Source organism: Rhinichthys klamathensis, unplaced genomic scaffold (assembly GCF_029890125.1).
Source record: "Rhinichthys klamathensis goyatoka isolate OS25496 unplaced genomic scaffold, OSU_Roscu_1.1 h1tg000087l_1, whole genome shotgun sequence".
In the NCBI taxonomy this organism is placed as follows: domain Eukaryota; kingdom Metazoa; phylum Chordata; class Actinopteri; order Cypriniformes; family Leuciscidae; genus Rhinichthys; species Rhinichthys klamathensis.
Genome location: NW_026606627.1, coordinates 2,197,501 through 2,221,333, shown reverse-complemented (window position 1 = coordinate 2,221,333; position 23,833 = coordinate 2,197,501). Strand labels below are relative to the sequence as shown.

Sequence of the window (23,833 nt, the reverse complement as noted above, 5' to 3'; positions counted from 1 at the left end):
CGTTATAAGCGACTGAAACTCGCAGTGCTTTCAGAGTGAGCCGCGTTTACTGAGCCGTGCTTCACTGACACGCTGCACATGACTAATAATCACAGCCTTTGCCACTTCAACATCACGAATAGCCAACTCGATTTAAGTGCGATTACATGTAAATGTCGATTAATCGTGCAGCCCTAAGCACAATGAGAAGCTACTCTGCCTGGTGCCCTAAACTGCTCTGCCTGCCTTCAAAGTGCACCATAACCCACTGGTTTGGATGGTGTGTGTGAGATACGCATCTGTACACGGTACAGATGAACCTCTAGGGGGCGCCGCTGGGGAACTGGTCCAGCAGGGCCTCGATGTTGGCCGTGGTCTCCGGGCTGAGCAGGTCCAGGCCGTCGGCGGGGGGGTCAGGGGTCACGGGGTCGGGGGGCGGCTCTGATGGAGGATCCTCAGGGAGAGATGGAGGAGCAGGAGGAGGTGATGTGGTCTTGGTCTTCTCCACTGAGGAGACGGTGCTCTTGTCTTTAGCCGAGTCTCTGCAGGCACACTGACACTGGCAGGACTCCTCCTGCTTTATGATGATCACCGGCAGGCTCAGGCCGATCTGCTGCACTGCGTTCCCTGAAACACACACACAACTAGCTGTGATAATACACATTACATGGAAGCAGGGCTTGACATTAACACCCAATGCGTGTGGAACGCAGTCGCTCCTACTAGCCACTTTGGCGGGTTGAATTTTATATAATATACATTTTTCAATTGTAGTCTTTTAAAAAGGCATCTGAAATAATAAACGAAGTGCAATCTAGTGTTGGCTGTAATATTGATTTTTCGATACATATTGATACTGAAATATCTGAAACTCTATCGCAGAATAGATACAAAAGACACCAGCTCTCACTCTCTAATCTCTCCGACAGCGAGTCGACACACCAACTCTTTACTCACTTGTTTTATTTGCTCCGGATGAATGTTGTTGGTGGTACAGGGCTTGAATTCTGGCGAGGGATTGCGAGTATTGACCACAATTTTACTCATTCCCGTTTTGTGATTTTCTGCTCACACCCAAAGTGCGTGCCCATAAAATATATTGGCTAAATAAAACAGTATAATGTGTCCGTGCGTCAGGTCTTAAAGTGACAGTAGCCTAATATACCGGCTGCCAAATTATGAGATGCTATTAGAAATATCTATATGGTAGTTATTCCCTATGGTATCAGTGTCCAAATTGTGGCCAGTGAAAATGCTGAGTGGCTAGTAACTTTGGAAAACCACTCACCACAGTGGCTGGTGAGCAAAAAAGTTAATGTATGGAAGCAAAATAATTTAAAGGTGACATATGTCCCTTTTTCACAAGATGTAGTATAAATCTCTGGTGTCCCTAGAATGTCACTGTGAAATTTCAGCTCAAAATTCCCCCCAGATAATTTATTATAGCTTAATATTATTAGCAGGGTTTCCGTTGTCTGGTAATTACCGGACATTGGCCGAAAAAAAAAAATGAAATGTCCGACAAAATTAAATTCAAATTCAAATTAAAAAAAATCCGGTCAAATTGTCCGATTAAAATTGCGTAATAATCCCGCCCCCCTAACACAATATGAATTTATTTGAGAATAAGCCTAAAATGTATCAAGCAAAAATACACCGACTTATGGCTATGTTATGAAGGAACAGCCTCTACCGTTTGAAAGTTTTATTAAACAACATCGCATGTTGCATTTCAAATAAAGCGCACGCCTAAAACGGCTGTAATGTAGACCTAAACAACGAACGATTGAGTGAGACGTTTCAGATATGGCCAGGCCCAGGCAGGCTAGCCTTAAAGGAAGCACTGATACTTGGGCGCAGCGATATCACGCAACACCTGAAATAAAGCTTGCCACAAAACCGGCGAAAGTAATGATTATGCATGAAACATTTGAATTATTGATAAATTGATAAAGTTGACGATGCAGACTCGCCATCTTCGCAGTAGTGAACGCGCCTCTAGAGAGAAGTGTGAACACGCCAGCGACTCCGTCCTGATTATATTGCCCACTATATTTGCTTCATATTTACTGATCCAGGCAAATTTGTTGATGAAACATTGATTAAAATTAAGATACAATTTGGATGGATTGAAACGCGCGTCCGAGTGAAGATTGCGCAACTCGCGCAGCGCGTCATCCATGACACTGATAGCAGCGGACACGAGCGCCAGGCTTGATTTAAAAAACAACTGATTTTAGCGCTAGATCTCTTATTTAATAGCGAACTAAATGAATGATCTGCTAGTTAACTGGAGATGTTTTATTTATTTGTATTAGGTACATCCGTGCCTCAATGTTTCAAAAAGTGAATGTGTGTGAAACCATAGTAAAAAACAATTGGTGTTGATTGACACCAATCGGACTTTCATGTTTTTTTCCGTCTATTTGAAAGTTAGGCTAATAATAACATGTTGCATTCTATACGGCCTGATTTTGTCATTTTTTAAGTTACATAGCCTGCCTCCAGTTTTCCTCAACTTGACTAATTAAGAGGCGATATTTGACCGGCATATCATCAAAATGTCCGTTAAACGAAACCTCTGCCGGTCACTTTGACCGGCACCATTTTTTTCTAGCGGAAACTCTGATTATTAGTAATATTTATATTAAACGCGCTATTTTTGTGTGTGTCCCTTTAAATGCAAATGAGCTGATGCCCCGCCTCCATTCAGAAGAGGGCGGAGCCTTTACACGAGCTTCAGAGACTCCAGCAATAACAACAAAGGCCAATCTCACTCATCAAAAATTCAGAAATACAAACACAACCAGCTGTGACAATCCGTATTACATTCTGTTATCGGGCTGACCTTGGTTATTTTTAGAGATTTATCGATGTATTGGCCAATAATCGGTATTAAAGCTATTATTTTCACTATCGGCCATTGGCAGATTAAAAACAGCCGATGATCAGGGCCGATTATATCCTGTCAATCAAAAGGGTGCGGAAAAACGTGAAATGGACAAATAAACACAACAGAGCGAAAATACACATTAAACCGTGTTTTAAGTTTTTCATGAAGATGCACTAGTAGAGATATTCAGATAAATAATAATTTTTTATAATCAATCAAATGCACAATAACGCCGCATAGTCTTACTGTACACATTAAATATAGATTAATCATTATTAAAAAATTATTTTGTCATTTGTTGTTTGATTATCATTCATGACAGACTGCAGCATATATTAGGCTGCTGTCACTTTAAGAGCTGCACGGATCTAATATACTGTTACACGCGTCTTCTTTCTCAACTGTGTACGTTTACTTAAGACAAAACCCCCTGTGTTTACATGAATACTCTGCTATTTTGTGTGTGTACGCGTTTAGCAGTGTATCCGAAGACCTTTTGCGTATCCGGTTCGGCTCCGACTTGGAGCGCGCACACAGAAAGCCGCCAGGGGAACAGCGTCCCGTTTGCGCCTTAATGCGCTTTTAATAACACTGTTTAAAATCAAACACGTCCCGCAGTTTAGCATCAGCAGACTGCATTTTACAACACTCACTTATTAGGGTGATTTGCATGTTAAAGGTGCAGTATGCGAGATTGACAACTAGTGGTTGAAATGGGTACTGCAGTCCAAATTAAAAATATCAGAGAGAGTTGTTTCCCCGCCTCCTCAGACTCGACGCTCACACGGGTTGCCAGATTGGCGCAAAAGGAACGAGCGCAATTGACAATGGAATGCGAGGAGACTTACACACTGTAAGCTGATGAGTTGATTTACTGATTTATGATATCGCGTTTTAATATGCTTTCGTTTATAGAGATTTTTAGGTGGATACCGAGGCTTTTTAGGTCGTCTAGAATCTGCGACCTCTGACCCAGTTTGTTCGCTGGCTTCCATATGCTGTGTTTCCTGCCAACTGGCAACCTGTGGTGGTGAAACACTACTGGGTAAATTGGCAGTGTGTGATATCACAGACCAAAACAAAAACAGACATTGCAACACGGAACGGACATTTCAAAGTAAAATAACTGGCTGTAGAAGTATTTTTTAGAGACTCAGCATGTTTCCTAAATATCTGCAAACATATTATGGTGTTTTTATGCTTTAGTACAGTAAAAAAACTTACATACAGCACCTTTAAGTTTGGGGCTTTTAAGGAGGAACGAAAAGCACACCGCTGTGAAGGAAAGGAACAATAACCATTTTACCTTGATTATCTTGTTTTCATAATCATTGGAAGTCAAAATCGAAATTGAAAATCAATTATGATTAATCGCACAGCCCTAGTTTCGGCTAAAACTGCTCTAGTAAAGGTTGTCAATGACCTTTTACTCCTCTGGTGATATGGGAAATCTCTCCAATCTCTTATTACTTGACCTCAGCTCAGCTTTTGACCTTTCAGAGATTGGCATCTCAGGTGTGGCATTATCCTGGTTCTCTTCATATCTCAAGGATAGGCAGTACTACATCTCAATGACAATTACAAATCCCCCCACAGTATCACTCAAACAGGGTGTTCCCCAGGGTTCAGTTCTCGGTCCGTTATTATTCACTATCTACATTTTGCCTCTTGGATAGATTAACCGTCGTAAATGTTTTTATCACCACACTACTGATGATATTCAAATATAACCAGCTTGCCAGTCAGATTATATCCGCCAGACTGGCTCGTTATCCTAATGTGTTAATGAATGGAAAGAGAGAGCGTGTGCACATGGTTGCCAGGTTGGGAATATTAAGCAGAAAATACAAATATTTAACAAAATATTCAATCATACCTGAATGTCCACCGACTGGTATGGCCGTTGTAAAAAAGACTTTCTCTACTTTTGGACCCTGAAAATAAAAACAGTAGTAATGTTAACCAAAAAAAAATGAGAAGAATAAATTTGTGACATTAATTCAAACACTAACTTGGACAATTACTAAGATCACAAAAACATGTAAGAAAAGCTAAAAATATCGGAAATATAATCAGACACATTTCTGGCAAGATTAGCATCATTAATGAAAACAAAAATAGAATAATTCGGCTCTTTTAATTCCATCTTAATTGCAAGCATGTTTTAACGTTGCTACCGGGAACACATTGCTAGTATGTTTAAGCCATAGACTGTATAAAAAAATGGGCATAGTGTGCGTGTCGTCACCCGTAGTGTTTCTGAAGAGCATTTTTGAAGCCCAAAGTGGGCGGAGCCAGCCGTCGCCATCTTGGCAACGTCACTCCCGGATAAACGTAAATGTGCAGCGAGGCGGATTAGCTGAGGTGACGTGACGCTAACACACAGCAGACAAACGGCTAGTAGTGCCATCAACAGCAATCCACCTGTCACTCAAGTGGCCACGCCCTTAATTATGCAGAACTTTAATATAATATAATATAATATAATATAGCCTTAATATAATTTACACGGATGAGTTATACAATAATTCACTGCCCTCACAGTTGTCATGAAGGGCAAAATTAGCTATATAGACCAAAACCACTTTTTGGACCAGGCTGTAAACAGATGTTTTTCTGCTGTAAAGTTGGGCATTTTAACATGCGGGTCTATGGGATTGAGTCTCTTCTGCAGCCTGCCTCTAGTGGCCAGTGGAGGAACTGCAGTTTAACTCACTTCAGTGTTGAATTCAAGAGAGAGACCGGAAGGTTGCCGCTTGGTCCCTAACATGTTTTGGACACTTCATGCACTTTCAACTGTTGCAGCTTTCCTTATGACATTAAAGTTGACTGATTAAAATCCTGCTTGTAAATGACAACGAAACCACAGATAAAAAACATAAAGCTAAAGTAGAATTGAGTTAAACCGCCGGACCTGTTGTTCTGGGTTCTGCTGCGCACTGGCGGCACTGCTGAGGATCCACTGCAGGTTCTGATCGGACATGACGATACTGGGCTGCAGGCCGAGGGTGGGGGCGATGGTGATCGTAGGAGGAGGAGGAGGAGGAGGAAGAGGAGGAGCCAAAGGCACTGTGTGTGTCACCTCCGCGGTCACGGAGGCGCTAGTCGCGGTCGACCCCGGCTGAGCCACGAAGAGCGGCGCGACTGAGGGAGCCGGTGGAGCGGGTGGAGCCGATGGAGCGATGGGCACTTCTGGCGAGAGAGATGAGGTGGGCGGAGTCAGTGACGAGCTGCCGGCGGCAGGAGGCGGAGCCGGCTGTGAGGTGGGCGGAGTCTGAGCCTCAGGTGATGTGATGGGGGATGAAGAGGGCGGAGGGAACCCGTCTGAGGCTGACGGAGGACACGGGTCCAGGCCGAACACCTCGCCGGGCTGATCTGGAGACACAGAGGCGGGACACACGTCAGACTGAGGGACGGCACATGGGATGATCGGTCATTCCTACTATGCAGCACGTCACATGTTCCCTTCGTTAATATACATTTTTAATATGTTTCAACACATTGATATGGCTAGAATGTTGATACCATGTTTCTAATGTTTTTGCACATGAGTAGCATTTTGCTTGTTGCCAGAATGATTTTGAACACGTTTACCATATTTTAACATGTTTCTAACATTTCTTAGCATGTTCTTAGTATGTTTTAACACACTGACAGTGCTATTACGTTTTAAAATGCTGCTAAAATGTTTCTAACATGTTTTAGCATGTTGCTAACATGTTTAATATAACACATTGATATTGCTAGCATGTTTCAACATGTTGATACCAGGTTTCTAATGTTTTTGCCATCGATAACATGTAACACTTGGTTACCATGTTCTAACATGTTTCTAACATTTCTTAGCATGTTGCTAACATGTTTTAACACAGTGCTAACATGTTTCTAGCATGTTTTAACACACTGACAGTGCTAACACGTTTTAAAATGTTTCTAACAAGTTTTAGCACATTGCTAACGTGTTTAATATGTTTTAACACATCGATATCGCTGGCATGTTTCAACATGTTGATACCATGTTTCTAATATGTTTTTGTGGATACCATTTTTTAGCACCTAGCTAAAAAGTAATAACAATTGCTAGCAAGTAATAACAATTGCTAACGTTTCATCATATTGCTACTAAGATCCTATCATGTTTTACCATGTTGCTAACATGTTCTTAACATGTTAACATGTTTCAACACGCACACAGTGCTAGCATGTTTTAACAATGTTAAAATGTTTCCAATTCTTTTAATTCATTAAAATTCTTTTAGCACATTGCTTACATGTTTACTATGTTTTAACACATTGATATTGCTAGCATGGTTCGACACGGTAACGATATCAATGTAAAACACGTTGATACCATGTTTCTAATATGCTTTTGCACATGGGTAGCATGTTTTAACATGTGTTTACCATGTTTTAACAATTGCTAGCATGATTTCACTTATTGTTAACATTCCACCATATTGCTACCACGTTCCTATCATGTTTTGCCATGTTACGAACATGTTTTAACAAATCATTAGAACGTTTTAACAGGTTTAACACATTTCTAACATTTTTTAACACGTAGATAGCATGTTTTAACACATTGATAACATGTTTTCGCTTGTTGCCAGAATGACTTCAGCTAGTTTTAAGATGTGGTTGGTTACCATGTTTTTAACATTTCTTAGCATGTTGCTAAAATGTTTTAAGACATTGACATGTTTTAACCCATTTCTAGCATGTTCCTAGTATGTTTTAACACACTGACAGTGCTATCATGTTTTAACACATTTATATTATGTTTTAGCATGTTGCTACTAGGACTTAACACATTACTTACATGTTTTAACTAGTGCTGCTGTCAATTAAATTATAATAATAATAATAAAAAAAAACAATCACACATCATGTTATGTAACGCTAGCCAAAGGTTGCCAGGAAAAAAACGCAAGCGTTAATTTTACTGCGTTAATTGCGTCAAATATTTGTAACGCGTTAAAATGAAAAAAAATTCATTGCAAAATAAAGCGTTAATTTTGACAGCACATATTTTAATCACGTTCCAAGCATGTTTTAACACATGTGTAGAAAGGGGGGCGTGGTTTAGCGAGGTCTGTAGCGGGAGAGCGGGGGTGGAGCTGAGGCGGTAAGTAAGTAGGTCAAGTGCAAAATGACGATCACCTGTTTCTGATTGCAGTGATTGGCGTGGGGAGACCGGCTGGTGCGAGAGAACGAGTGAGAGAGAAGGACTGGGATCTCGTGTGCGAATGGACTGAGTCTCTGTGGAGAAAGACGTACTTTATTGAATGTGCTATAGTTTATATATAGTTTATCTGTGGTGAAGGCGCTCGTGCGCAATTGTTATTTTTATGTTATAATAAAGTACACGAGACCCAGTCACACCGACCCCTTGTCTTCTTCCATCCCCATTATATTGAACCTTCAACTTTACTACAACATGTCTAGAATGTTATGTGCACTGTAATGTAAATACCTAAATGATTCACTTAATTAACGATAAAATGAAGAACGATGGACACTTCATTCACTCGACTGTCGCAGACTCCAATACTGAATGACGACAAAACCTTATAATATTCATAACTACACGGTAGAGTACATAGTACAAGTGCACAGCGTATAGAGCGTAATTTGGGACTAGACATGTGCCGGTATTCGGTAATGCGATAAATCGCGGTAATGAATATGAAAATTGTAACATGTTGTCACTAAACTTAATAAAATTCTGTTTAGTTACCATATGTTTTGAAAATCACAATTACACATTGTGATGCAAGTTGTTGTTTTTTTAGAGACCCACAATCCATCTGTTTCTCTCGAGCAATTAAAATATCGTGATAATACAGTATACCGTGATTAAAGCTCAATCAATTAATCGCAGCATGAAAATTTGATACCGGCACATGCCTATTTGGGACACAACTATTGTTAACAACCAAGCACATTGGCAGCATTTTGTAACACATTGCTATCATGTTTTCAACATATTGATATAACTTTGTTAACGGGTTTCTAGCATGTTTAAAACATTGATAACATTTTGCTAACTGTTTTCTGCCATGTTTTAACACATTGCGAATATGTTTCGAACTGTTTTTGTCCAAGCAAGTCTCTGAAGGTCTGGCATACACAAAAATAATAAAAATGAATAATTACCGCCCAAGGCACATGCTTAATAAAGGGGCGGGGCCTGGTTGAGTTAGTTAGTAGTGTGTTAAACTGGCGGTTATGGTAAGGTGCGGGACGTTTCCCAAACACACTCGAAGCGCTCGACCAATCACAACACACTGCTCCAGCCGACCAATCAGAGCACAGTGTGCTTTTCAGAAGGAGGGGCTTCATAGAGACAGGAAGTAAACAGAGCGTTACTGACAGACTGGGAAGAGAGGAGCCGCAACAATGGAGAATATGAGGAAAATAATGAAAACCTGTTCTAAGTAGAGCCCAAAAACAACATCAACACTTTGCAAAAGGTCCTCTTTAGCACATGCTTATTCATTTTTAAAAGTTCAAAGCGTACTGCATAACAGAAGTGACTCGAGTGTCTTTGAACACAGTGAGCTCTAAAAGATCTTGCCTGTGGTTTTGGGGTCGTCCTGGCTGACACTGTTCTCAGGACTCTGGAACATCAGCTCAAAGATTCGTATGGGGGTGACGCTGTTCAGATCCAAACCCTGAGACTGAGACATGAACATGTGCTGAGATGCACTCTATGTATCTGGGAGACGACTGAAAAAAAAAGCTCTGTGTAAAAAATGAGGGCGCAAACTCACATTGTGGTTCTCCTGGAGCTCAGAGTCAGTGGAAATGAGGCTCAAATCACTGAGGCACAGCGAGTGATTCGCATCCTGCGGTTGAACAAGTACAACAGGACCAATTAAGTCCACGGTCACACAGTGTTGGTGTAATAAAGGGCAGTGAGTGTGTGAATGAGCACCTCTGACAGCGGATGAGCGCTCACGGTGAACGCCGGGCCTTTGTCGTGACCCCGGATGTGGCTCTTCAGGCTGTACTGAGAGCTGAAGGTCTTCTCACACCCGTCGCTCGGACAGAAGAACGGCTTCTCTCCTGGAACAGGGAAAGAGAGAGTACCAGAAGAAATTAGCGATGCAATGACATGAAAATTTTGGCCGATAACCGATAATTCTTTATATTTGAAAGCCGATAACCGATATATTGGCCGATAAATCTAAATCCAAATTTTTTTTGTGTTCAATGTCCCAAACACAATTATAATGTTCTCATTATAATTTTATGTAGCCGATATGACACGCACTTTACTGTATTTTCCTTTTTTCAATTTTTTCTCATCATAATTCAAGAAATTCAAAGCCATCGTGTTGAACAGTGCGCATCTGAACCGTCTAACCTGAAGGAATAATCCATTATTTATCGGCTTTAATATATCGGCCAAATTTTCTTATCAGGCCGATAACGATAACATTAAAAATGACCATATTTTGGCGATCGGTCGGACAGAAAAACGGCTTCTCTCCTGGAACAGGGAAAGAGACGGTAGAGGAAGAAATTAGGGATGCAATGATATGGACATTTTGGTCGATACCGATAACCGATAATTCTTCATATTTGAAAGCCGATAACCGATATATTGGCCGATAAATCTAAATCCAATTTTTTTTGTGTGCAATGTCCCGAACACACAATTATAATGTTCTCATTATAATTTTATGTAGCCGATATGACACGCACTTTACTGGATTTTCCTTTTTTCAAGTTTTTCTGATCGTAATTCAAGAAATTCAAAGCCATCATGTTGAACAGTGCGCATCTGAAGTGTCTCAGCTGAAGGAATAATCCATTATTTATCGGCTTTAATATATCGGCCAAATTTTCTTATCAGGCCGATAACGATAACATTAAAAATGACCATATTTTGGCGATCGGTCGGACAGAAAAACGGCTTCTCTCCTGGAACAGGGAAAGAGACGGTAGAGGAAGAAATTAGGGATGCAATGATATGGACATTTTGGTCGATACCGATAACCGATAATTCTTCATATTTGAAAGCCGATAACCGATATATTGGCCGATAGATCTAAATCCAATTTTTTTTTGTGTTCAATGTCCCAAACACACAATTATAATGTTCTCATTATAGTTTTATGTAGCCGATATGACACACACTTTACTGTATTTTCCTTTTTTCAAGTTTTTCTGATCGTAATTCAAGAAATTCAAAGCCATCATGTTGAACAGTGCGCATCTGAAGCGTCTCAGCTGAAGGAATAATCCATTATTTATCGGCTTTAATATATCGGCTAAATTTTCAGGCTGATAATGCTAACATTAAAACGAACATATTATCGGCCGATACCGATATGGTGGCCGATACAGTGAGGAACATAAGTATTTGAACACCCTGCTATTTTGCAAGTTCTCCCACTTAGAAATCATGGAGGGGAAATCATGGAGAAATCATTTTTTAACTATTCATTTGTATGATACAGCTGCAAATAAGTATTTGAACACCTGAGAAAATCAATGTTAATATTTGGTACAGTAGCCTTTGTTTGCCATTACAGAGGTCAAACGTTTCCTGTAGTTGTTCACCAGGTTTGCACACACGGCAGGAGGGATTCTGGCCCACTCCTCCACACAGATCTTCTCTAGATCAGTCAGGTTTCTGGGCTGTCGCTGAGAAACACTGAGTTTGAGCTCCCTCCAAAGATTCTCTATTGGGTTTAGGTCTTGAGACTGGCTAGGCCACGCCAGAACCTTGAGATGCTTCTTACAGAGCCACTCCTTGGTTATCCTGGCTGTGTGCTTCGGGTCGTTGTCATGTTGGAAGACCGAGCCTCGACCCATCTTCAATGCTCTAACTGAGGGAAGGAGGTTGTTCCCCAAAATCTCGCAATACATGGCCCCAGTCATCCTCTCCTTAATACAGTGCAGTCGCCCTGTCCCATGTGCAGAAAAACACCCCCAAAGCATGATGCTGCCACCCCATGCCTCACAGTAGGGATGGTGTTCTTGGGATGGTACTCATCATTCTTCCTCCTCCAAACACGGCGAGTGGAATTATGACCAAAAAGTTCTATTTTGGTCTCATCTGACCACATGACTTTCTCCCATGACTCCTCTGGATCATCCAAATGGTCATTGGCAAACTTAAGACGGGCCTTGACATGTGCTGGTTTAAGCAGGGGAACTCATGCATGAGTTCAAACCATGACGTCTTAGTGTATTACCACCAGTAACCTTGGAAACGGTGGTCCCAGCTCTTTTCAGGTCATTGACCAGCTCCTCCCGTGTAGTTCTGGGCTGATTTCTCACCTTTCTTAGGATCATTGAGACCCCACGAGGTGAGATCTTGCATGGAGCCCCAGTCCGAGGGAGATTGACAGTCATGTTTAGCTTCTTCCATTTTCTAATGATTGCTCCAACAGTGGACCTTTAATCACCAAGCTGCTTGGCAATTTCCCCGTAGCCCTCTCCAGCCTTGTGGAGGTGTACAATTTTGTCTCTAGTGTCTTTGGACGGCTCTTTGGTCTTGGCCATGTTAGTAGTTGGATTCTTACTGATTGTATGGGGTGGACAGGTGTCTTTATTAGGCATGGGAATTGAAAACCGGTTCCACTCGAGAACCGGTTCTAAGTTTTACGATCCATCGATATTGTCTGCCCTCGACGTTAACGAGTCCTCTAATCGATGCTCCTGCTCTGAGTCAGCCATAGTATGTAGGCTACAGACCGTGAACTCACAACTGTCCCTTTTGTCCTTTATCAAGCACCATAGCAAGGCGTCCAAAGCTAATTTTTGTACCGCCAAAGTCTTATTTGATCGGAGAGTAAAATTGTCTCTCTCTGGTAATGTAGATGAACCGCTGTGCTTGTGACAGGGCGCATGTTAAACTGAACGAGCAGAGAGAGAGAGAGAGAGAGAGAGAGAGAGAGAGAGAGAGAGAGAGAGAGAGAGAGAGAGAGAGAGAGAGAGAGAGAGAGAGAGAGAGAGAGAGAGAGAGAGAGAGAGAGAGAGAGAGAGAGAGAGAGAGAGAGAGAGAGAGAGAGAGAGCCCCATTCGCGTGCGCACTCTCTCTCTTCGGAGCAAGGCGAAAGTAGGCTTCACCGTCTCCTAAGTCCTGTCTTGCTCTCTCTCCCTCGCACATATTAATCAGAATAAACGACACGATGGTAAGGTCGGGAGACTAAAGTTTCATGTGGAGCATGAAACACACCGCTGTGTGTGAATTGTGCTAAAATACGTTGCCTTATCTTCTCTGAAAAGCGTTCCGCACATTCAGCTGACATAAACCACACTTTAAATAAACGAAAAAAAACGATCCAGTGATGAAATGTTTTCTGTGATGACACACATCTTGTGGGATGTCTCAACCGCCGGGATAATCACACAACGAGCACACGTCCGATAATGACACGTCTAATTCGCGAACTAATGACTCATTTGAACCGATTCGTTTTAATGAATGGTTAAAACAACTGATCTTTCCAACACTGAACTCACGGGACGTTTAATCGGTGTATAACTAATCGGTAACACTTTACAATAAGGTTCCATTTATTACTACATAAATTACATAAAAAGTACAGTTTGCTTACTCAAGTGTAAGCTTTAAAACAAATAAAACCACTTGTTTTTCCCCTGAGAACTTGCAAAATAGCAGGGTGTTCAAATACTTATGTTCCTCACTGTATATCGTGCATCCCAAGAAGAAATGGATATTCTCTAATCTAAATAAAATTGACATTTCAGCACAACAATTGTTTGTTGCAAAAAAAGCCAGAATCAATTACATAAGTACTGATTGAGGTGAATTTGAATTTGAATTTGAAAAAGTGGCGTTTAAATTGAAATATTGCTAATATCAAAGTTATTCTTACGTTGACTTTATAAAAATCAGTAAAGATTTCACAGCAAATAGAAAATGTCTTAGAAATGTGCGTATTTTTTATTTTCTGTGTTGCTTTGATTTTGCCTGTTTTGAGCCGACAGACTGACAGTGTCTTACCAGTGTGTGTCCGCACATGTGTTTTCAGGTGATGACTAGCAGCGAAAGCCTTACCACAGCCATCATGGTCACACCTGCACACACAAACACAATAGTAGCCTATAATAGTGCATCAATCTTTGCTAATATGCACACACACACCGCGTCCCTGATTTAGCACCAGGGCTGGGTATCGAGCTCAATACGGTTCAGGCACCGACCGAACTGCCACGACACCATCGAGTGTCAAAACACGTCTTGTCGTTCGGTACCAAACTTCGATCTAGTCAACGTCAGTGAGCCAATAAGCATGCAGCTTATGATGCGCACAAATCAAGTGCTGGTGATCAAGGACTAACGCTAGTTTACGTCGGCTTGATGGCAACAGAGCCGCTCATTAACATGCAGGATTCATATTTAAATAGTCCTTTTGCAGTTTAATATTCTCACTTTGACAAAATTTTTCATTTGAAGGAAACTATGATCTCATCACGGAAGAAGCTCTATACGGCAACCCGTCACAATACAAGTTTAATGTGTAATGTACAGTAAATACTACTACTAATAATAATACAATTATTATTAAAACAAATTTTCTTGCCTTCAATGTATGCCTCCAATATGCCTTCATTTGATTACCAGAACAATTAAAATACACAACAACAACTACAACATTTCATATGCCCTATTAATTGTATACAAATTTGATATAAATTCAGTTGTTTTTATGAATTCAATTAATTAGATATGTTTTTGATATTAAACCATTAAAACGGAATATAGAGAAAATAAAACATTTTTGTTAAACTGTTAATAAATTGCTGTTAAATTACACGAGTTTCATGATTTCAATTGATTACACATGCTTTTGAACAATAACATTTTATTTAACCATGCAGAAGGATGAACACCAGGAACATTAATGCATTAACGGTTCCGATTTCTTGTTTTTTCCTCCTCTTCACATTAATGTTACAGCCTCTGCTATAACTTTATCTGTTCATATTGGTATCGGAAAAAGTATCGTTCGGGAACCGGCATTGATATCGAACATTTTTGAACGATACCCAGCGATATTTAGTGTTCCAGCTCGACTCTCAGTGCCAGTGAATATGACCGTGGATCAGTCAACATGCTTGTGCATGCTAATGTTGTAAAGCACTCCTGAACTAAAGGTGGTGTGTGAATGAACCGTGACCTGAAGGGTTTTTCCCCCGTGTGTGTGCGGATGTGTTTCCTCAGGTCACTCAGCGTGGTGAAGTACTTGGTGCATCCCTCGGATTCACAGTTGAACGTCTTCCCCGTGTGCAGACGCTGGTGTGCTTTCAGTCTGATGAGAGACAAACACAATAACCATACGCTGATCAGCAGGAGCCTTTATGTTGATGTGTGTCTCTAAACATGATCCGGAGCTCCCGCCATCCAATCATCACAATAACCTTTGTATGGAAGTAAAATAATGCCAAATGTTTCTGAAACAAAAAAGCCTGTTAAATTGCAAAATATGCATTGCATTAACCATGCTTGCATTTTAATGCATTGTATTTTTAGGGCTTGCATGGTTGAATATTTAAGCTGTGAAAATTTCAATTCAAAACATTTAAAACACATTTTCATTATTAAAAATTCAATAATCCATATTCCCCTTTAAAAATATTCAAACTGTTTAAAAATACAACTTATAATATTACCTGTAGTGCAATTTAGCAGGCTTTTTTTTTTTTTCAGAAACATTTGGCATTATTTTACTTCCATATCTTTGTGCTTTGATACTTTTGAAATGAAACAAAGTCTTATCTTTCAAATTCGGTCAATTTCATTACGAAATTCAAATGAAAAAAGTTTCTGTGCTCTTGAATGTGTGGCGACGGATCGCTGTCGCGGCGTGAGCATTTTGCTAAATATATGCACTATATTACATATTCACTATATTTTGCTTAACCTGTTAGTGATGTCTGATTTATTGTATTGTTTGAATAAATCTGTTATGAAAACAAGATATGAGAGCCACCGTTTAAATTACATTTCAACAATGAATTGTAGTAGAAACATTATTATATCATTGAATATGAAACTTACATTGCCAGATGTAACTAACGAGTGTTGCTGTAATGAGTTTAGGAGTGTTGATTATTATATCTAAATATAAATAGCAATTGAATTTAATACTTTGAACTTGTGCCGACGGACAGGGTTCACGGTACAGTTTACAGCATTAGTCAATATTATGAAGCTGCAGACTCGGAGCCTGCATCTACAGTCCCCCACCGAGAGTCCCGCATTCTCAGACCCCTCGTTTTTCGGACACAGCGCCTCCTGCTGTTCGAAAGATCGTATAACACCCGCACACAGAGTACAGCGCACGCTTATCCAAATGCAATTAAAAACAACAGGATGCAATATTACGGTCTCCAAATAAATGATCCAATAAATATTTGCGTTCCCTGCTTAATGCATGTGCCAAAAAAAAAACTCATTGCGATGGAAGGGATACAATTACAGATTGAACTATCTTCTGAAAAATAGTATGTGATATTATATTGCTACAATGTTTTTTTAATATTTTTTTTATTCAAATTCCAATTTTTCTTTCAGTTCAACCTATAATGGTCTAATTAACATTACCATGCTAACATTACAAAATCTGTTTTTTGATATTTTGAATGCGAAGCAAAACAAATCAGAATAGACAAAACACCAATAATAACCAATTCTGTACTTTATTTAATGATCACCTAAACATCATCTTGCTGTAAAGAAAAAAGGAAGAAAAAACTGTGTTCGTGACTTTACTTTTCGTCTTCAATTGCATTAAAAAAAAACTAATTTATAAGTCGCTTTGCATAATCATAAAATGATATGCTGCTGGGTTCGGCAGGGGCGACTCCATCGATGTATGGTGTACCCTTGGAATAGCCTACAACAGTATAGGCCCGATAGCACATGTCTTATGATGTTTCAAAAAGAAAGAAAAAAAAGAAAAAAGATGTTTGCAAATGTTACCTTCATGTTGCACTGCTCTGTTGAAGTGTCCCTTGAGATGTTTTTGAACTTTGGACAACTTTGTGGGTTTGAAATATATGGGGGCACAAAATGGGCAGTGAAAATCACTGCAGCATTTATGACATATCTACAAAAAGTCCAAGGTTAAAGTCTAACGTTAGCTATCAAAATATTTTATAAAATATTTTATAAAATATTATATTATATAATATTTTATAAAAAACATACATTAACGGCTCAAATCTTGTTACAAACTATCTTTACAAATATTAAATGGACTATTCATATGTTGTATCGATGAGCTAAATTAGTTTTATTAAAAAATAAATCAAACGAGTAGGCTACTACGATTCGCTAAATAAAATTGAAGATAGCCTACTCAGGTTTTGGCTTAAGTTCTTCACATGTTCTTCACATGTTTATCCGATACAATTTGATAGGAGGCGCTGTCTCGAAAAACGAGGGGTCTGAGAATGCGGGACTCTGGGTGCAGGGGGACTGTAGATGCAGGTCTCCGAGTCTGCAGCTTCATACTACTCGCAATAGCTGCAGCATTTCTGTCCTTAAAGTCCCCCTGAAGTCGATCATTTATCCCTCAAAACTCATCTCTGATCACCACAATGACATTTAATTGTGTTTTCCTTGCAAAAAAATGCTTCATGATCGATATCTTGAATGTAACTCGACACCCTCGCCTCATTTAGTATGCGCGGTTCTATGAATATGCAAATGAGCCCCGCCTCCACTCACTCACTCAGCTCAGAGATCCACTGGTTGACGATCACACGTTGATCTGATTGGTTACAAGGTCGTTTGTGACGTCAGAAACACCAGCGATTTCAAACCGTGTTTTTGAGACTGTCTTTGGTTCACTGCAGTTTTAAGCAGAAAATACTCAGCAATGCTGTCGACTTATGAACTTACACATGGTGTGTCTTACAGCATATTAATAACACCACATAGACACACAGTTAAACCAAAAATGATTCAGACACCAGATATAATTTTTGATATGTTTCACTAGTGTGTGCAGGACACTATAGTTCATTTATGTAAGTGAGGAGAGCAAAATAAAGTAAACTGTGACATATTATACCCAATAACTCTTTATACAGAGACTACCAGTGACATTTATAAAAAATTTGGGACCAAATATTAATCACTTTGAGCTGATCATGTTTTTTTCTTCAGTGTGTTTTCTGTAATTGCTAATGCTCTTTTTACACACAGACTGAACAACATGAAGCATTGCTTGGTCACTGGTTGAGCTAAACTGGTATTATCTAATTGTGTAGTTAAATTTAACAGCTGACAGATATTCAACATAATTCATGTGTGAGAGTCTAACAGAAGGACGGACAAAACCAGTCAAATATCAACTGATCTGAGAGCTCTGAGTTCTGCTCATATTTATCACCATTTCCTGAACTATAGCGAATAAACTGAGATAATGGGAGAAATGTTGAAGGTGTCTGAATACATTTTGTTCTGACTGTATAAACAACATAAAAAAAAATTCACTGTTTGAGCGAATCAGCTGTTTGAGTGAATCAGCTGTTTGAGTGAATCAGCTGTTTGAGCGAATCAGCTGTTTGAGCGAATCAGCTGTTTGAGCGAATCAGCTGTTTGAGCGAATCAGCTGTTTGAGCGAATCAGCTGTTTGAGCGAATCAGCTGTTTGAGCGAATCAGCTGTTTGAGCGAATCAGCTGTTTGAGCGAATCAGCTGTTTGAGTGAATCAGCTGTTTGAGTGAATCAGCTGTTTGAGTGAATCAGCTGTTTGAGTGAATCAGCTGTTTGAGTGAATCAGCTGTTTGAGCGAATCAGCTGTTTGAGCGAATCAGCTGTTTGAGCGAATCAGCTGTTTGAGCGAATCAGCTGTTTGAGCGAATCAGCTGTTTGAGCGAATCAGCTGTTTGAGTGAATCAGCTGTTTGAGCGAATCAGCTGTTTGAGCGAATCAGCTGTTTGAGTGAATCAGCTGTTTGAGTGAATCAGCTGTTTGAGCGAATCAGCTGTTTGAGTGAATCAGCCGTTTGAGGGAATCAGTTGTTTGAGTGAATCAGCTGTTTGAGCGAATCAGCTGTTTGAGCGAATCAGCTGTTTGAGCGAATCAGCTGTTTGAGCGAATCAGCTGTTTGAGCGAATCAGCTGTTTGAGCGAATCAGCTGTTTGAGCGAATCAGCTGTTTGAGTGAATCAGTTGTTTGAGTGAATCAGCTGTTTGAGCGAATCAGCTGTTTGAGCGAATCAGCTGTTTGAGCGAATCAGCTGTTTGAGCGAATCATCTGTTTGAGTGAATCAGCTGTTTGAGCGAATCAGCTGTTTGAGCGAATCAGTTGTTTGAGTGAATCAGCTGTTTGAGTGAATCAGCTGTTTGAGCGAATCAGTTGTTTGAGCGAATCAGTTGTTTGAGTGAATCAGTTGTTTGAGTGAATCAGCTGTTTGAGCGAATCAGTTGTTTGAGTGAATCAGCTGTTTGAGTGAATCAGCTGTTTGAGTGAATCAGCTGTTTGAGTGAATCAGCTGTTTGAGTGAATCAGCCGTTTGAGGGAATCAGTTGTTTGAGTGAATCAGCTGTTTGAGCGAATCAGCTGTTTGAGCGAATCAGCTGTTTGAGTGAATCAGCTGTTTGAGTGAATCAGCTGTTTGAGCGAATCAGCTGTTTGAGCGAATCAGCTGTTTGAGTGAATCAGCTGTTTGAGTGAATCAGCTGTTTGAGTGAATCAGCTGTTTGAGCGAATCAGCTGTTTGAGCGAATCAGCTGTTTGAGTGAATCAGCTGTTTGAGTGAATCAGCTGTTTGAGTGAATCAGCTGTTTGAGTGAATCAGCTGTTTGAGTGAATCAGCTGTTTGAGCGAATCAGCTGTTTGAGCGAATCAGCTGTTTGAGTGAATCAGCTGTTTGAGCGAATCAGCTGTTTGAGCGAATCAGCTGTTTGAGCGAATCAGCTGTTTGAGTGAATCAGCTGTTTGAGTGAATCAGCTGTTTGAGCGAATCAGCTGTTTGAGCGAATCAGTTGACGAGGACAGATTAAGGGCCTTTCTCAATCTGTGTTCTTGTCTGTACTTGCGTCCTTGTGTTCTTGTGAAACATCATCTTTTGTGGCCCAAGTACTGTCCCAATACACAAGTTTGCATTTTGGCAAGAACAGTTAAAAATCCCGGATGTGTTCTTGACACGCCCATTTTACCGAGGATGCATCGGCTGGTAACTTGTGTGAACTTGACGGCAGAAATATCCCAGCATTCAATTCGGCATTCGAGGAAGGAGAGGCAGGTCAATACAGTATTTCGTTTTTCTACAATTACGTACACTATTTCATCACTAAATTCACTTCTGAGAACATTTGATGCGAGAAATCAACTGTGTAGATTTCAAATATTGGCATTTTACGAAAATGTATGGCTAATCGAAAATGTGCTCAAACGTTTTCGGAAGTGAGAATCTCCATAAGCGCCTGCGGGTGTAACGTTAGCTATCGAGCCAACCGGCCAGTTTGCTCACAGACTCGTTTTTCCCCACAGTCAAGAGACCATTGCAGCCTGGCTGTTATCGTCAATAATTCTCGTTATGTTTGGGTACTGCAGACGGTGTCTGTGCGGGGGAATTATTGCGCAATACCAGCAAGAACACATCGTCTCAAACTGTCAGCAGCGTTCTGTGTGCTCGTCACCTTGTGAGTTCATTCTTCCAAGAACAACTAGCAAGAGCGTTCTCCCCAAGAACACAAGTCCGTTCTTTGCATTCTTGGTTTTGAGAAACACCCTAAGAGTCGAATGCTTCTTTCCTTGAATGAATCTGTTGAATCTCAATGATTCGCTCATTAACAGTGACTCGCTATATCCTACTGGCGGTTTCAGTTTCACATTTACATTCTTGTTTTAAATAAGTTTAAATATCCACATTCAATATTGCAAAGATGAATTTGTGTTGATACTGATTTCATTTGATTGGTAACACCCCTATTATGTCTTATTTTAATAATATAATTTTATTACATTTATGAAATTGATGATACATGCATATAATTAGGTTTTAAAATTGGCTGTATAAAGGTAAAAAAACAAAAACAAATTGTGAGTGGATGCAGCAAAATCGCAAACATAAATGGACGATTTTAAAGGCGCTATTTTCAATGTTTACATTTTTTTGCACCCTCTATTTTTCAAATAATTTGATCTCGACCAAATATCATAACAAATATACATCAATGGAAAGCTTATTTAATCAGCTTTCAGATGCTGTTTAAATCTCAATTTAAAAAAATTGACCCTTGTGACTGGTTTTGTGGTCCAGGGTCACATATATATCATATACTTTAGCAAACGGGAAGTGAAATGGTGTCAGATCTGCGGCTCAGGCCAGAAGTCACATGAGTTTCTGTGAGTTCATCCACACAATGCAGTGGCTGTCTGAGCGTAAAGCCCACAGGGTCTCAAGGCTAGCCCAGCATGCTAATGTACAACACGCTCACCTGTAGAGTGTGTTGAAGGCCTTCTCGCAGCCCTGCACGTCGCACTCGAAGGGCTTCTCCTTGGTGTGCACGCGCACGTGTATCTTCAGGCTGTAGGACGTGAGGAAGGCCTTCCCGCAGCCCTGCTGGTTGCACACAAACGTGTACTCGCCGCGGTGTGTCTTCTGGTGCGTGCGCAGGTTCCCCGCCGTGCTGTAGGTGCGCGTGCAGCCCTCGAACATGCACTGGTAGCGCTTCACCTGAGACCAGCACAAAACACACCACAGTTACACACACACAGGCCTTACACACGACCCCGGACCACAAAACCAGTCTCTATATCTGGGGCAATAGCCAACAACACACTGTATGGGTCAGAATTATCGATTTCTCTTTTATGCCAAAAATCATTAGGATATTAAGTAAAGATCATGTTCCATGAAGATATTTTGAAAATGTCCTACCGTCCGTTAATATAAAAAACATTTATTTTTTGTGAGTGAATGCAGCAAAATCGCGACATTAAAGGCGGTTTTCTCAATGTTTTGACCCTCAGATTCCAGATTTTCAAATAGTTTTATCTCGAGCAAATATTGTCATATCCTAACAAACCATTCATCAATGGAAAGCTTATACATCAGCTTTGTATAAATCTCAATTTCAAAAAATTTACCCATGTGACTGGTTTTGTAGTCCAGGGTCACAAATGCGTAACTGGCGTATTATTTTCAGCTTTGATCACAGGAATAAATGACACTTTACTATATATTCACATAGAAAACAGCAGATTTACACTGTATTTCGACAGTTTTTACTGTATTTTTGATTGAACACATGCAGTCTTGGTGAGCAGAACACGGACTTAAAGAACAAAAAATAAAATCAATTAAATGCAAAAGTAAATCATACAATATTAAAATAAAGACGTATTGGAGAGTCAGAACAAAATCCAATCAAAAGGCCAAATTAAAGGTCATAATTAATTATCAAGTATAATATCAAGTAATTATTTTTTAACATTCTGTGTGAAGAATTCTGAGTCTCAGCATAAAGCTGCTAATGTCATAATAAAGGACCAATAAACTGTGTTTAGGAAACAATGAACACTATTCTGAGTTGTTGACGTGTGTGTGTGTGTGTGTGTGTGTGTGTGTGTGTGTGTGTGTGTGTGTGTGTGTGTGTGTGTGTGTGTGTGTGTGTGAGGTTTTTGTGTGATTGTGTGTGCGTGTGTTTGTTTGTGTGTGTGTGTGTTTGAGTGTGTGAGGTTTCTGTTTGATTGTGTGTGTGAGGTTTCTGTGTGATTGTGTGTGTGTGTGTGTGTGATGTGTGTGTGTGTGTGTGTGTGAGTGAGTGTGTCAGAAAACGCCGCGCCTGTGTTAAAGTGAGCGCGCAAATGGCCAAAATAAACACGGACTGACATGTAAATGTATCATTTCAACATAAATGCATTTATTTAAAGTATACTACTATTTTTCTCAGTACTTTAAGCGAAACACCAGAAAAACATGTTTCTGAACTCCTGAAACGCCTCCATTGTAGTCTTGAGTTTCTTCCGGGAACGAACACGTCACAATATTCCTCATTTAAATAATTAATACGCAGAATAAAGGGGCGGGGCCTGGTTGAGTTAGTTAGTAGTGTGTTGAATCTAAGCGGCAACCTTCCATCTCTCTCTCACTGAGTGAGTTAAACTGCAGTTCCTCCACTGGCCACTAGAGGCCGGCTGCAGAAGAGACTCAATCCCATAGACCCGCATGTTAAAATGCCCAACTTTACAGCAGAAAAACATGTGTTTACAGCCTGGTGTTAAACGTGTTTATGGTCTATATAGCTAATTTTGCCCTTCATGACAACTGTGAGGGCAGTGAATTATTGTATAACTCATCCGTGCAAATTATATTAAGGCTTAAAGTTCTGCATAATTAAGGGCGTGGCCACTTGAGTGACAGGTGGATTGGCGCTGATGTCACTGCTAGCCGTTTGTCTGCTGTGTGTTAGCGTCACGTCACCTCAGCTAATCCGCCTCGCTGCACATTTACGTTTATCCGGGAGTGACGCTGCCAAGATGGCGACGGCTGGCTCCGCCCACTTTGGGCTTCAGAAACACTACGGGTGACGTCACACACGATGTCTATTGTTTTATTCAGTCTATGGTTACTCGAAGCGCTCGACCAATCACAACACACTGCTCAAGCCGACCAATCAGAGCACAGTGTGCTTTTCAGAAGGAGGGGCTTCACAGAGACAGGAAGTAAACAGAGCGTTACTGACAGACTGGGAAGAGAGGAGCCGCAACAATGGAGAATATGAGGAGAATAATCAACATTCAAGCAGGAAAACCTGTTCTAGTAGAGCCTGAAACTACATCACGACAGGTGTTGAACGGGTATAACAGTATCCAAAGGAGAAACGAGCGGACAGAGCATGACTCAAACAAACAAAACATTTCCTTTTTTTTCCACCAAACTACCACAAACAATATTCTCTCACAGACGCCAAGCTCTACACTGAACAAAACATACTTTATCTAGAATATGTG

The 23,833-nt window shown here is 40.3% G+C and overlaps 1 protein-coding gene across 1 annotated transcript in view; it reads right to left on the bottom strand.

The window, feature by feature from the left end:
• Positions 1–23,833, bottom strand: part of mtf1 (metal-regulatory transcription factor 1) — a 35,237-nt gene continuing 11,404 nt past the window's right edge. The window contains exons 4-12 of the mRNA XM_056251647.1: positions 21,316–21,554; positions 15,037–15,168; positions 13,860–13,933; positions 9,810–9,940; positions 9,646–9,720; positions 9,450–9,552; positions 5,787–6,247; positions 4,749–4,806; positions 1–606 (exon numbers count right to left, since the gene is read on the bottom strand). Of these exons, the coding sequence (XP_056107622.1) occupies positions 302–606; positions 4,749–4,806; positions 5,787–6,247; positions 9,450–9,552; positions 9,646–9,720; positions 9,810–9,940; positions 13,860–13,933; positions 15,037–15,168; positions 21,316–21,554 (1,578 nt within the window). The 3' untranslated portion in view covers positions 1–301. The remainder of the gene's footprint in view (positions 607–4,748; positions 4,807–5,786; positions 6,248–9,449; positions 9,553–9,645; positions 9,721–9,809; positions 9,941–13,859; positions 13,934–15,036; positions 15,169–21,315; positions 21,555–23,833) is intronic.